We start from the raw sequence: 14,442 nt of genomic DNA, 5'->3' as shown, positions 1-14,442 counted from the left end.
ATCTAGTGGGAGGTGAATGCAAATTTCCCATGTCGGGTTAGGTAAAAACCCAGCCTTTTGAAGCTATGCCCTCAGGAGTGGGCCTTTGTCTCATCACCTGTTACATGAGACCAAGATCAAAAACCCAAGCTGTATAAAGGAAAGACTGAACTATTCATGGTGGGTCTGGTTCTGAATCTGAGACAGTTATGAACTTATAACCACAGGGAAACCCAGTTATGGTTTTGAAGGACTGAAGTTCCAGAGCTTTAGGTTAGAGTTGGGTGACCTCTGGAAAGTTTTTTTAGCAAGCGTTACATTCTTTTATTGTTTTTAATATGTCTTCTCTGTAATGTTTTTCACCTTAAGAATATATGTGCTAGCTTAGAAAGAGCTGTATGGTAACTTATAACTGTTGGAAATTACGTTGTTCGTAGCCTCGGGAGGGAAAGCAAAGCACAGATACTGGCCTGTTAGACAGTCTGGATTGTTGAGAATATTGTCATGTAGGCTGGGAACTCCGCAAACTGGAAAAGCCCCAATCAGGAAGGACAGAGACGCAGGTCTGTGCTCAAGAGAGGTGATGGCTGAGGAACGGGGAGCCTAGAGTGGATGCCCTTAAGGAACTACAGAGGGGAAATACATGTGTACTTGCCCTAAACCGTGACACTCCATATTTCAAAATTTTACTTGTGAGTAAAGAAAATCTGATATATGCAGGCTCACTGATCACAGAAAAATTGCATTTCCACTAATGTGCTAAAATTTAGACAATATCTAGCACCCAAATGCATAAGCTTCAATCTGTCAAACATCCACTCACCATCAGCAGTATGGAGGAGTTTATGACTCTTCAAAGTGCCTTTTGATTTGAATTTTTTTCCACACATATCACACAGGTGCGTTTTCTCAGTGCTGTGGCGATTCATATGAGCTTTCAGATTACTCTTGCTGCGAGTGGCATATTCGCAAAGAGAACATTTGAATGGTTTGACACCTACCAACAAAGTTTAAAAAAAAACACATCACTTATGTTATAAAATTTCTAAACTGCATATTTGGGCTGGAGCTAGTGGGGGAAAGGGAGTGGGCGATTACTGGACAGAAAAATTGTTCCAACTGTATAAGCAACCTAGACAATACGGCTAACATTTTCAAATTTGGATGCCTACATTTAGGAATCTAAATTTATAGTTAGATTCAGTAAGCGGATAAGTGGCCTGATTTTCAGAGATGCTGAGTCCATACAACACCTATTGACTTAACTGGAAGTACTGGGTGCTCAGTATCTCAGAAATTTAGACCACTTATTTAGGTGTCTATGTGTGGATTCGGGTGCCTAATATACGCATGAGAGTTTGAACATTTTGGCCTGGAGACTTATTTTCTGCTCACTTTGTTATTTCAAGATGGATTTCTCCCACACACCCTCTTCTTCCACAAGTTAAGGTGGATGGTTTCCAACCTTCTGGCAGACAGAGCCTTTGTGGGTTAAAGCACACTAGGCTGATGAGAGGCAGGAACTGCAGTTCACAAGGACCAGGCATATCAGCTCATCATTAAGGCAGGGATGGGGACCTACAGTGCTAGTATAAATGCCTGAAATACTGTTATGAGTCTAGTATTTGGGAACCAGTATACTAGCTGGTCAGCCAGTATTCAGCGCATTATACCCTTTATACAGGAAGTAACGAATATAGTATAAGAAAAACACTCCACTTCTAGGTCACAATCAGATGCTGACACATGATTTATTAACAGACTGAAGACACTAAAAGCGTAGAATGGCTACCATCCTCCACTTAGTGAATTAACCTATCAGCCTGAGGATGAGCCAGCTTTCTCCAGACCCAGCTCTACCCGCAGTCTTAAGATTTGTAACGTGGACACACCAGCAGCATTTTTTCATCATTCTCCTTCACTGTACTCATCTTAAACAGTCGCCGTCTTATTCATTGACTTATGTAAGTGATTAACATTCACAAATGCAAATGAATTTCAATTGTTTTATTCATACATTTTCATTTCATGTTTTTCTGGACACGTGAATGGAGTGAATTTATTCTTGAAGAATGACTGCAAATCATTGGCTTTATTTTGACTATAATATGAATTTAGTTCATCCTTCCTTATTCAGATTTATTTGAGTAGGCAACACTTTATGGATTTACAGCAATTCATTCATTCATAAACAAAGAGGGATCAGAAACAAGTTCTGCATTACTTATGACTTGTTTATTGACACGGGGAATCACAAGACAAGTAGTTCGGTAGGAACTAGAACCCAACAAACAGGTTTACTGAACTTTAACTTTAACTTAAAATAGAAAAACTTTATTAAGAGACAGCAGGAAACTTCAAATTCTCCTACAGCACTGGCTTGTGTACACAGTACTAGACAAATATGAAAAGGGGAGGGATAGCTCAGTGGTTTGAGCATTGGCCTGCTAAACCCAGGATTGTGAGTTCAATCCTTGAGGGGGTCATTTAGGGATCTGGGGCAAAAATTGGGGATTGGCCCTGCTTTGAGCAGGGGGTTGGACTAAAAGACCTCCTGGTCCCTTCCAACCCTGATATTCTATTACAGTGTTCGTGGTTAAACTTATTTTTTGTGGACTCCAGTGGCGCAATTGGTTAGTGCACAGTACTTACAGAGCAGTGCTGGGGGAGCAATGCTGAGGTTGTGAGTTCAAGTCTCACCTGGAGCACCAGTTTTGGAGGGAGGGATAGCTCAGTGGTTTGAGCATTGGCCTGCTAAACCCAGGCTTGTGAGTTCAATCCTTGACGGAGTCATTTAGGAATCTGGGCCAAAAATTGGCGATTGGTCCTGCTTTGAGCAGGGGGTTAGACTAGATGATCTCCTGAGGTCCCTTCCAACCCTGATATTCTATGAGAATGGAAATGTCATTCGCTTTCAATTTATTATTTACTATATTAATTAAGGGACCAAGCAAGGAATATAAAATATATAAATAAATAATGTGGATTAAAGTTTAAAATTGAACATCATTACCTTCATGAGCCCAAATATGACGCTGAAGGTCTGATCCATTCTTCATAAAATAGAAATCACAATAGGGACATTTCACAGCTCGTTTTCCAATTAATCCTTTCAGCTGAACCCTCCTGCCTAGAATCTCTGAGATGGTGCTCATTGAGACCTCTGGAAAAAATATGCACAAAAACAAGGCATTCCAGACAGGCGTGCACAGAATTTGCTCTGAGACATATTATATAAAATAAAATATTGCAGATCTAGATTGTTCCTACTTGTGCCTTTTTTTTTTTTAAACTTTCCACATGACAAGGCCAGCTCAAAGAAAACAGCCTTATTAATTTATGTATTTTTCCTGCATTAAACACGGACTTATTCACTGTGTATCCCCGCAATGACTTACTGCTTCATTGTCAAATTAGAGCCTGCGTGCGCCACTAGGTCAGAAGTCATTTTCCAGCTATGAATATTCTCAATACACCAATAAGTAACAAGGCAACATTTATATGCAAATATTTATAATTTTCAATGTCTTTGAACAGGTTTACAACATTTGTTAAAGGGTTCACTTGAGATTTCCAGAAGTGCTGACCACCTGCAGCTTCTCTACACTTCAGTTTGAGTTGTGGTCATTCAACCCCTCTGAAAATCTGGTCTTTCATTTAAAAGGAAAAAACGAATAGCCTAATATTCTAGAGATATCAAAATAGCTTTAAATAGTTAGGCTTTATGATTTAAAAAATTACCTAACCGCACATGCTAAGAGACATTACCTAATGTTCTTTAAAAGTTCCAATTATCAATGGTGGACTTTCAATACTTTCCTACTACATGGCACTAAATTATAATAGTTAAATGTTGTGTGTATATGACTCTTATTGTGACCAGAAACTTTAAGCATTGAGAACAGGTGGAATCCTAAAGAATCTAAAATGGAATCCTAGCCTCAGTGACGTCAGTCGGGCCTGGATTTTACACCTCTTGTCCAGAAACGTGGAACAGGCAGAAGTGCTGGATGGGGAAGCAAAAGCATCAGGTTTTCTGCTTGCTGAACAAGAAAAACAGTGAAGACTGAGAGCAGGTTGGCTGACATCAGAGTCATAGGGGAGGGAGAAGCGGTCAGAAATATTACTTTATGATAAATAAGAAATGGTTTTGGTTTAAATTAATTTTTGATAAGTTCCTCTAAAACTCAAATTCTCTGAACATTATCTTGTTTTGCCTGTCATCTTTATTCTCTTGCCTCTGCATTTTTAAAAACAATTGCATTCACTCAGTTCCAGCACTTGTCACTTTATGCTATCAGGACCTTTAACACTCCTTAATGTCAATTTTGTTTTGAATGGTAATATGCTTGCGATAAAAAAATAATAATAATCCCTGATGACCACAAAGAGAGGATACCTGGGAAAGCGTTATGCAAATATTTTTCTTTTAAAATCTAATTACAAATAGCCTTTTATTGTATATTAGCTTGCAAAGGTTCTGTGTATCTTAGACATAACGTTTCTTTAAATATATCACTGAAGTGTCTCTATTAAACATGCTGTAATTTTTGCAAAGTTCTGATAGAATACAGTCTTCATCTAAGGAAAAAAATTATAGGCCTTAAATACTAAGATTGAGCAGATTTTTAACCTTCCTTATTTTTATTAGTTAAGTATGCAGCACTGAGCTAGCCGTTTACAGAATGTTTCCTGACCCAACCAGCTCATCCTCCAGTACACACATAAGCAAAACGATTCAGAAAATAAACAATGATTATGTTTTCAAGCAATTGGGATGGCTTGTACTAATGTGTATAGTATACTACTTAAGAAAGTAATTGTATATTTGTCTACAATAATTTGTATATATATTTGATATACCCTTTCCCCTCACCCTTCATGCTTCTTTGTCTTTCTTTTCACCATGACCGCATCAGGGTAGGAATGATGGGTCAAACTGACATTCAGTGGGACTTGGGTGCTTTTGAAAATGTTACCCACTCCATGTCTCATTACATGTTTGCACCAGTTAGCACATTTGGTCCCCATTTCTGATTGGGAGCTTCTGGGCACCATCCACAATACAAATTAACAACAGTAATACAGAGCATGTGGTGCTGATATGACTCAGAGGTAGGGAAAATCTTGCAGTGATTACTGTTGAAAGTAAGCATCCCGTATTGACTACTATCAGTAGGATTACACTGGACTATGGCCTGACCTGTTGTGCTGTATTTCAGACAGTTATGCTTAAACTAGCTGGTTCCCCCCACCACACACACACTAGAGGCTTGGCCATGACCAGCTAACACGTTATTAAAAGGTGTTCAACAATGTCTATGCTGGGGTGCTAAGCAGTGTTTAAAGATGTGTAAATAAAAATGTGTCAGCTAAGATTTTTTTTTTTTAAATGTACCTATTTACCAAGTTTAGACAGGGCCACTGTGATTCATCCTTTTTTATATCAGGGCCCTTTTTGGCTTGAACAGTAGATATTACTGAATAATAAATATCCCTTGATGTATAAATAGAATAGACACTAGCATGCAGAATTGTCAAAGCGTATCACCATGAAAAGCGAGATTTTTATTTAACAGACAAGAAGGGCTGGATCCTGCAAGGTGGTGAGCACTCAGAACCCAATCCAACAGTGGCATCTAAGCACACAAATAGTTTAATTTACTTTGATGGGACAATTCAGATGCTTAAGTGCTATGCTGAATCAGGGACAAAGGACTCAGCATGTTGCAGTGTAAAGCCCATAAATATCACACAACATGCCCTTTTACTGTGTCCCCACTCCACAAACTAGTGTATTGTATGTTTACAATCCAATCCCTAAAGATCTGAAAACTCTACTGAAGTTCTAACTGAACTAATTTAGAATAAGATGTAATTTTTTTTACACAGAGCAATCGTGTTATATTGCTTACTCCAGGACAGTCTTCCTCTGTTGTACTAGATATAGAAATGTTATTGTGGTGTGTCTTACCAGGGTGATTTGTCTTGATATGTGATTTTATAAGTCGATCTTCAGAAAACGACTTCTCACACACAGGACAGGAATAACTCTTTTTGTCCTTAAAGAAAAGGAAGAGATTACATTAGGAGTTCACTGGGCTGATTACTACACTCATTACACATTGAATCATATATGGCTCCCAACAAAGTTACAACCAAAATGCTCAGATGTGAATCTCACTGAGCATTATGAAAAGCTAATGCCGTTATTATAATGAAATATAATGAAGGGGTAATATAAAAGTATTCTAAAAACCCTATGTCATTAATCCTGGGATGATTTAGTGCTTTGATTTGTAGCACATGGGGAAAATGTTAAATAAATTAAAGCATTATGATCTACCTAGCTCTTTACAGAATTGGGAGGTGAAATATTACTGTACAAGTCACAAATCAGAAGGAAAGATGAAGGGTTTGATGTGAGGAGGAGTATTCAATTTTTTCATCATTTGATCAAGCCATCCTTTCTACCACAGTTCCGTGGGACTTTGCTAGAACATAAGGTGATTATGGCAGATTTCATTAGAAAACCAGGGTTTATGGTTTCTAAATGCCAGATAAATATTCAGCACTAAATACAAATACATGATTATTATTCAACTGTTTTAAATTAAAAAAAATTGTCAGAGTTTCATAAGTGTTACTTATAAAAACATTATTGATGCTATAGGTCAAATGGAATTAGGGAGAGTGCTAGCAAGATCTATGTTGTCTTTTACATAAGTAACATTATTATTATTTTTTATTACTGTAACACTAGAGACCCCAACTAAAACTGGGACCCTTTTGTGCTAGGTATTGCATAAACACACAGTAAGAGATTGTTTTTGCCCAAGTTCCAGGGGACATAAACAAATGCTTAAGTGCTTTAATAAATCAGGGTACATATCATGAGTTTATCTTCACTAATAAAAACATATGCCATTATAAACAAATTGTTGGACAACCCTTAGTTGTCAATAGTTGCATAGCATTTTTCATCTGTGAGGTGGAGAGGAATTTTGGAAGGGATCTTAGCTGCACTTTATCCCCATGGAAGGCTCTATAAAGTGGATCCGCAAGCAGAGCTGGAAACTCGCTAACCCTTCTTGCTGAAGTGATGGTCACCAGGAAAGCAGGTTTGAGAAAGAATAAAAATAGTAAAATGAGCAGTCCTTTGTGGGTTCCAAGAGAGATGCCAGTCATGATGGAGGTGACTCTCGAACTGGTGGGTAAGCATGGATCAGGCCTTTGATTGTGGGGAGTGAAAATAGCGTGAAGCCTGGAAAGATAACATACCAACATTGCACACAGAACTAACACTTAATTGAACAGACGGTCTTCCTGTTAGCTTCAAATGAAGGAACTAGTCCAGGATATGAAGGATAAGGCCTGCTAAGTATCCAAGATGGAGAATCTTTCCTATTTCACCCTAGAAAGGAGTCTGGTGGATGATTTCCTCCTTTCTTTTAGAATGTCTTGAATGCCAGACTTAGTTGACTGAACCTGAAAAGCCTTCTCCAGGGATAGGGGCATTAGACAGCCTTCCTACCTTCGTGAGTTCAGGCAATGCCCATGCTGAACAGGCATCCTCTTTTCTTCTTCTTCAACTTAAGAAAAGCTAATTAACTGACAATCGAAGAAAAACACAAATATTCCCCAAATGGCAAAAGAAAGCATTAAGGATACTGCATACAACCTGAGCATGCTGTACCTCTGGTACTTAGAAACTAAAGGTGGCTGGCGACACTCACGCTTTTACATCATCAAAAGCTTCCATAAGGGGAAAAGGAGGGAGGAGTGAATGGCTCCAGTGGACAATGTTCACTAGAAGATGTTGGAGGCTTGCAGTGAAGGTGACGTGATTTCACAAATGGAGAATATGCAGAGGCACCTCAAAGAACTGCTAATCTGAGGGGTGGAGATGAGAGCAAGAGGGAGTGACATAGCCCCATTAGACCCCAATCTGCCACAAATGACTTTGCAACACCAGACTTCACACGATCTAAAATGATAGACATTAGTATGTTAACTTTTAATACAAATATTAGTGTGGAATTGTACCTTTCCAAATGCTGGATTTCTTTTCAGCAGTGTTTTTCAAACTGGGGGTTCCAATCCAAAAGGAGGACTATTGTAGGGGGATCATGAGAGCGGTGGCTTCTGGCCAGGTGCCCAGCTATGAAAGCAGTACCACCACCAGCAGCAGTGCAGAAGTAAAGATGGGGTGGTATGGGGGGAGGGAGGGGATTCTCACTTTTTGAGGGGGGTTGTAACAGCCTGAAACATTTTCAAGGGGGGGGTCCCAGCAAAAAAAGTTTGAGAACCCCCTGCTTTTCAGTGTTTGTATTTAGAGTTTTTAAAACATATGCAATGCTAAGATTATTCTGATCTAGTGGTTGTTCAGTGGCCTATGTGAAATGAATTGGTGGATCTCAATTTATTCCTGAATCTCACCACAATATCCTATCAGACATAATGTTTAAACAAAAAAATAAAATATATATATATTAATTAACAGCATAGGGCTGTTGAGCTTCTTTTCCGGTTCATTGTACTGTTAAGTATTTTCAGAGGTGTCTGGAGCATTTAGATAGACTTCTAAAATAAGCCTAAATAAATTGAAAAATTCATCAGGAATTACTTTCAAAGAAATGTTATATTCACAACAGAAAGAAATAGTAAGGATATTAAAGTTAAGTGGAAAAACATACCCACTAATATCAGCGCACAAATGGTTGTACTCATATATTTTTTTCCAGGTCTGAGGAACATATGAGTCCGAAATTATCAAAACTGGTTGCCTAAAGTTAGGCACTTAAATAAGTACTCTGATTTATAAGAGGTGTTGGGCACCCGCAGCTCCCATTAAATTTAGGCCCCAAGTTTGAAAATGGCGGCCACGGCACATTTCACTCTTGTTTTGCTTTGTGTCACAAAGGGAACATTCTTCTGATGTAGTTTTTGGTAGGTAAATACTGTATTAAGTTGAATTATATGAACTCATATAGATATTTCTGGGCCTATAAACACAGAGGTGTTTGTACAGAACATACAGAGACACATATACTTTTCACAAATTTACAAATACACACCTATATATCTGACAGAGAATCTTATTTTCAAATGACCAGTAAATACATGCAGAGCTTCAGTACCAACAAGATTATTTTTCAGGATGACTGATTTTAACATCAAAGCCTTTCAAAAAAGATGTAGTCAAAATCTATTTCCTTGGACAGTTAGAAAGTCATCTTTACTAAGTTCTATAATATATGCTCTTCAAAAACCGTGTTCTTTGTAGTCTCACACAGAGATTGCACTTCTCAGAACACAGTGCCTTCAAAGTACGGCTTGTCAACCTCCATAATCCTATGGAGTGCATCCAGCTGAAGCTGAACCTTTCAGAGTCGTTCGTCCACAGAGTTTCACAGGGTTGCATCATCTAGTTCTGAGTCTAAGAATATTCCTGTCACTCTCCTTCTGAGAGCTTGTTACAGCACTAGTCCTTCAGAGTAACCCCATCACTCTCAGAGCCAGCCCTTAAGAATTCCTCTGTTACAAAATCAAGCATTTCAGAGCTTACCCGGGTCACAAATGCAGAGTCCCAAAGAGGGTCCCCATCACAGCTCTTGCTCTTCTGAGTGCCCTTGTCATGGATGATGACAAAGCTGTTAAAAGGACTTGGATGGAGGCTGTAATAAAGCCCCTACCATATTCACAACATCTGATTTTTTCCCCCTTTTGTAAAAATAGAAGTAATTTATCCTATGCCTTATCAGTATACCTGCCTTTTAAATGCCTTTGAAGATTTTCTGAAGGACACAAAAAGGCGACGTGTTCTGAGAGATAGCTCATCCTTTGTTCTAGATTGGCAGCACAATCCAGCCAGCTACTTCAATTTCAAAATTACAACAGTTCCTGAGACTTAGACCAGGTCTACACTAAAAAAATAGGTTGACCCAGCTACATTGCTTAGGGGTGTGAAAAATACACACCCCTGAATGACCTAGTTAAACTGACCTAACCCCAGTGTCGACAGCACTAGGTTGACAGAAGAATTCTATGTCTGCCTCTGTCACAGATTTCCCATATAATGCTAGGCAAGTTACTGTAACCAAAATTTTCACATCTGGCTATTAATTGTGTCCCCCTCACTTTCTGGAAGGATCCATTAACTGGATATTTACTTGTTTTTAAAGGTATGTGAGAGTGAGTGTTCCCCTTAGGCAGCGATGCCTGCAGATGTTCAATGCAATTAGAAATTGTGCTTTATTCAGAACAAGTTTTACTAAACATATTCATCTCAAGGAATTAACAAGAACTGGTATTTTTACCCTTGTAAAATAAATACTGATATTTGTAAAATACTGTATTAAACCAATTAGATATAAAGATGCATATGTCACGTGAGTACTAGTAATGGTCTTATTACAAATTCTGCACCTTGTCAATAAGAAAAATCCTATATTCCTTAGACGCTCATCAAATATTTCTTATGTAATTTAAAACCCTAGCTCATGATAGTGAAATACACTTTGAACTCATGCTTGGGATATAAATATGAACAACCTTATGTAGAAAATATTGTTCAGTATATAGTAAAGAATTCAGGTAAAAGTATGAATCTTGGCAAACTGGCATGAACAAAGCAAACTTGCTTTCTGCTAACGCTGGCACTTGAAAAAGATCGCCAGTACTGATCTACACTACTTGGGTGCACACGCACAATTGGTGTCAAATCTGAATCCTCGAGGAGGCAGATATCACTGGAACTTTCAAGAACTGTCAATATAAACCTTCACACTTGTTGCTAGCAACAACCACCATCTAACAAGGTGGATCTGAGGAGGGCACGACTGTTCTGAAGTGGGCCTCTCCTGAAGCTGTCAAATCAAGAGACTAATGTACAAATGTCTGAAGTTAACTGAAGGTAGCAGCCTTGTAGGTCTCATACATGGAAACCTCTCTCTCACATGCCACAGAAGCTGCTTTAGCCCTGATGAAAGGTATTTTTCTAGTACCAACCCTCCACTTCAGGAGAAGAAATCACTTTTTACCAACAAGCAGGTCATCCTTCTAGACTCCTTATCCCAACATCCTTTTCCTCTCTGATCTCTCCTTAGCTGCAGGAACTACAAAAAAAATCAGTTACCAGGCAAGTAAAAGAAATACATTTGAAGCCTTGAGACGTTACCTGGTAGATAATGGCAGCCTGGTTAGATGCAGCAGGTGCCACCACAAGGGAATGAACAAGAGAAGTTGCTTACTTTATATAGTAACTAGAGTTCTTCAAGATGTGTGGTCCCTATCTGTATTCCACTGTGGGAGCATGTGCACTCCACGTGCTTGGGACCAGAAGACTTTTGCTAGCAGTGTCTGTTGGTTTGTGCCTGAGCCCTTCCTCTCCTCACACTCTGAACCGAAGATATAAGGGGCGGTGCAGACTGACCACCTCTCCAGTTCCTTCTCTACTGTGTACCATATGCAAGGCTCTGAAGCAGAGGGGAAGAGGGCGGGTCATGGAATACAGGTAGGTGGGTAGGAACCACACATCTCGAAGAACTCCAGCTACTGTACAAGGTAAGTAACTTCTCCTTCTTCACATGATGGTCCCTATTGTATTCCTCTGTGGGTGACTGTGAAGCAGTATTAATTGAGAGGAGGGTGCACAGACCTCTATGGTATCAATACCTGGAGGACTGATGTGGTGAAAGATGTATCAACTGCAGAAGCTTGCACCAGGGTGTAATGTCATGTGAAGGTATGGATAGAACCCCATTTTGCTGCTTTACAGATGTCAGTAACAGAACATCTTGAAGGGAGGCTATCGAAAAGGCCTTGGCGGATGGTTGTCTGTTAACTCATAACACAGCAGAATGAAGCCTGGAATCCACTTTGAAGGTCCCTGGGAAGAGACTGCTTCCCCTCTCATCCATTCAGCAAAGGATATAAACAGTCTAGGCAATTTCCTAAAAGATTTTGTTCTTTGTAGGTAGAATGCCAAAGCCTGAGGGACATCTAGAGCAGTGGTTCTCAAAGCTGGTCCGCCGCTTGTTCAGGGAAAGCCCCTGGCGGGCCAGAGCAGTTGGTTTACCTGCAGCATCCGCAGGTTCGGCAGATCGCGGCACCCACTGGCCGTAGTTCGCTGCTCCAGGCCAATGGGGGCTGCGGGAAGCGGTGCAGGCCAAGGGATGTGCTGGCCGCCCTTCTCGCAGCCCCTATTGACCTGGAGCAGTGAACCGTGGCCAGTGGGAGCCACGATCGGCCGAACCTGCGGATGCGGCAGGTAACCAAACTGCTCTGGCCCGCCAGGGGCTTTCCCTGAACAAGCAGTGGACTGGCTTTGAGAACCACTGATCTAGAGAATGAAGTCTCCTATTCTCACTGGTGTAGTTTTGGGAAGAACACAGGTAAGTGAATTGTTTGATTTAGATGGAAATCTGAGATTTCTTTAAAAAGAAAAGGAGTACTTGTGGCACCTTAGAGACTAACACATTTATTTGAGCATAAGCTTTTGTGAGCTACAGCTCACTTCATCGGATGCATGCAGTGGAAAATACAGTGGGGAGATTTTATATACACAGAGAACATGAAACAATGGGTGTTACCATACATACTGTAACAAGAGTGATCAGGTAAGGTGAGCTATTACATACAGGAGAGCAGAAGGGGTGGGGGGAGGAAACCTTTTGTAGTGATAATCAAGGTGGGCCATTTCCAGCAGTTGACAAGAACATGTGAGGAACAGTGGGGGGGGGGGAAATAAACATGGGGAAATAGTTTTACGTTGTGTAATGAGACATCCACTCCCAGTCTATATTCAAGCTTAAGTTAATTGTATCCAGTTTGCAAATTAATTCCAATTCAGCAGTCTCTCATTTGAGTCTGTTTATGAAGTTTTTTTGTTGAAGTATTGCCACTTTTAGGTTTGAAATTGAGTGACCAAGGAGGTTGAAGTGTTCTTCCACACAAAGATGGACTACAAGCCGTTAGGAACAGTATCCCCAATAATGTCACAGCAAACCTGGTGGCTGAAGTTTGTGACTTTGTCCTCACCCATAACTATTTCACATTTGGGGACAATCATAGAATCATAGAATATCAGGATTGGAAGGCACCTCAGGAGGTCATCTAGTCCAACCCCCTGCTCAAAGCAGGACCAATCCCCAATCAAATCATCCCAGCCAGGGCTTTGTCAAGCCTGACCTTAAAAACTTCCAAGGAAGGAGATTCTACCGCCTCCCTAGGTAACGCATTCCAGTGTTTCACCACCCTCCTAGTGAAAAAGTTTTTCCTAATGTCCAACCTAAACCTCCCCCACTGCAACTTGAGACCATTACTCCTTGTCCTGTCCTCTTCTACCACTGAGAATAGTCTAGAACCATCCTCTCTGGAACCACCTCTCAGGTAGTTGAAAGCAGCTATCAAATCCCCCCTCATTCTTCTCTTCCGTAGACTAAACAGTCCCAGTTCCCTCAGCCTCTCCTCATAAGTCATGTGTTCCAGACCCCTAATCATTTTTGTTGCCCTTCGCTGGACTCTCTCCAATTTATCCACATCCTTCTTGTAGTGTGGGGCCCAAAACTGGACACAGTACTCCAGATGAGGCCTCACCAATGTCGAATAGAGGGGAACGATCACGTCCCTCGATCTGCTCACTATGCCCCTACTTATACATCCCAAAATGCCATTGGCCTTCTTGGCAACAAGGGCACACTGCTGACTCATATCCAGCTTCTCGTCCACTGTAACCCCTAGATCCTTTTCCGCAGAACTGCTGCCTAGCCATTCGGTCCCTAGTCTGTAGCGGTGCATTGGGTTCTTCCGTCCTAAGTGCAGGACCCTGCACTTATCCTTATTGAACCTCATCAGGTTTCTTTTGGCCCAATCCTCCAATTTGTCTAGGTCCCTCTGTATCCTATCCCTGCCCTCCAGCGTATCTACCACTCCTCCCAGTTTAGTATCATCCGCAAATTTGCTGAGAGTGCAATCCACACCATCCTCCAGATCATTTATGAAGATATTGAACAAAACCGGCCCCAGGACCGACCCCTGGGGCACTCCACTTGACACCGGCTGCCAACTAGACATGGAGCCATTGATCACTACCCGTTGAGCCAGACAATCTAGCCAACTTTCTACCCACCTTATAGTGCATTCATCCAGCCCATACTTCTTTAACTTGCTGACAAGAATACTGTGGGAGACCGTGTCAAAAGCTTTGCTAAAGTCAAGAAACAATACATCCACTGCCTTCCCTTCATCCACAGAATCAGTAATCTCATCATAGAAGGCGATTAGATTAGTCAGGCATGACCTACCCTTGGTGAATCCATGCTGACTGTTCCTGATCACTTTCCTCTCGTGTAAGTGCTTCAGGATTGATTCCTTGAGGACCTGCTCCATGATTTTTCCGGGAACTGAGGTGAGGCTGACTGGCCTGTAGTTCCCAGGATCCTCCTTCTTCCCTTTTTTAAA

General features: G+C 40.7%; 1 protein-coding gene and 1 non-coding gene across 2 annotated transcripts in view; one reads left to right on the top strand and one right to left on the bottom strand.

The window, feature by feature from the left end:
* Positions 1–14,442, bottom strand: part of ZFAT (zinc finger and AT-hook domain containing) — a 137,769-nt gene that overhangs the window by 52,993 nt on the left and 70,334 nt on the right. Inside the window, exons 8-10 of the mRNA XM_074943813.1 lie at positions 5,954–6,041; positions 2,993–3,142; positions 803–976 (exon numbers count right to left, since the gene is read on the bottom strand). Of these exons, the coding sequence (XP_074799914.1) occupies positions 803–976; positions 2,993–3,142; positions 5,954–6,041 (412 nt within the window). The remainder of the gene's footprint in view (positions 1–802; positions 977–2,992; positions 3,143–5,953; positions 6,042–14,442) is intronic.
* Positions 2,595–2,687, top strand: TRNAV-UAC (transfer RNA valine (anticodon UAC)). Its single transcript is given in 2 exon segments — positions 2,595–2,632; positions 2,652–2,687. It is a non-coding gene; the product is annotated as a tRNA-Val (tRNA).

Source organism: Natator depressus, chromosome 2 (genome assembly GCF_965152275.1).
Source record: "Natator depressus isolate rNatDep1 chromosome 2, rNatDep2.hap1, whole genome shotgun sequence".
Taxonomy (NCBI): Eukaryota; Metazoa; Chordata; order Testudines; family Cheloniidae; genus Natator; species Natator depressus.
Note: the sequence above shows the minus strand (reverse complement) of the source record. Positions and strands in the feature narration are given on the sequence as shown.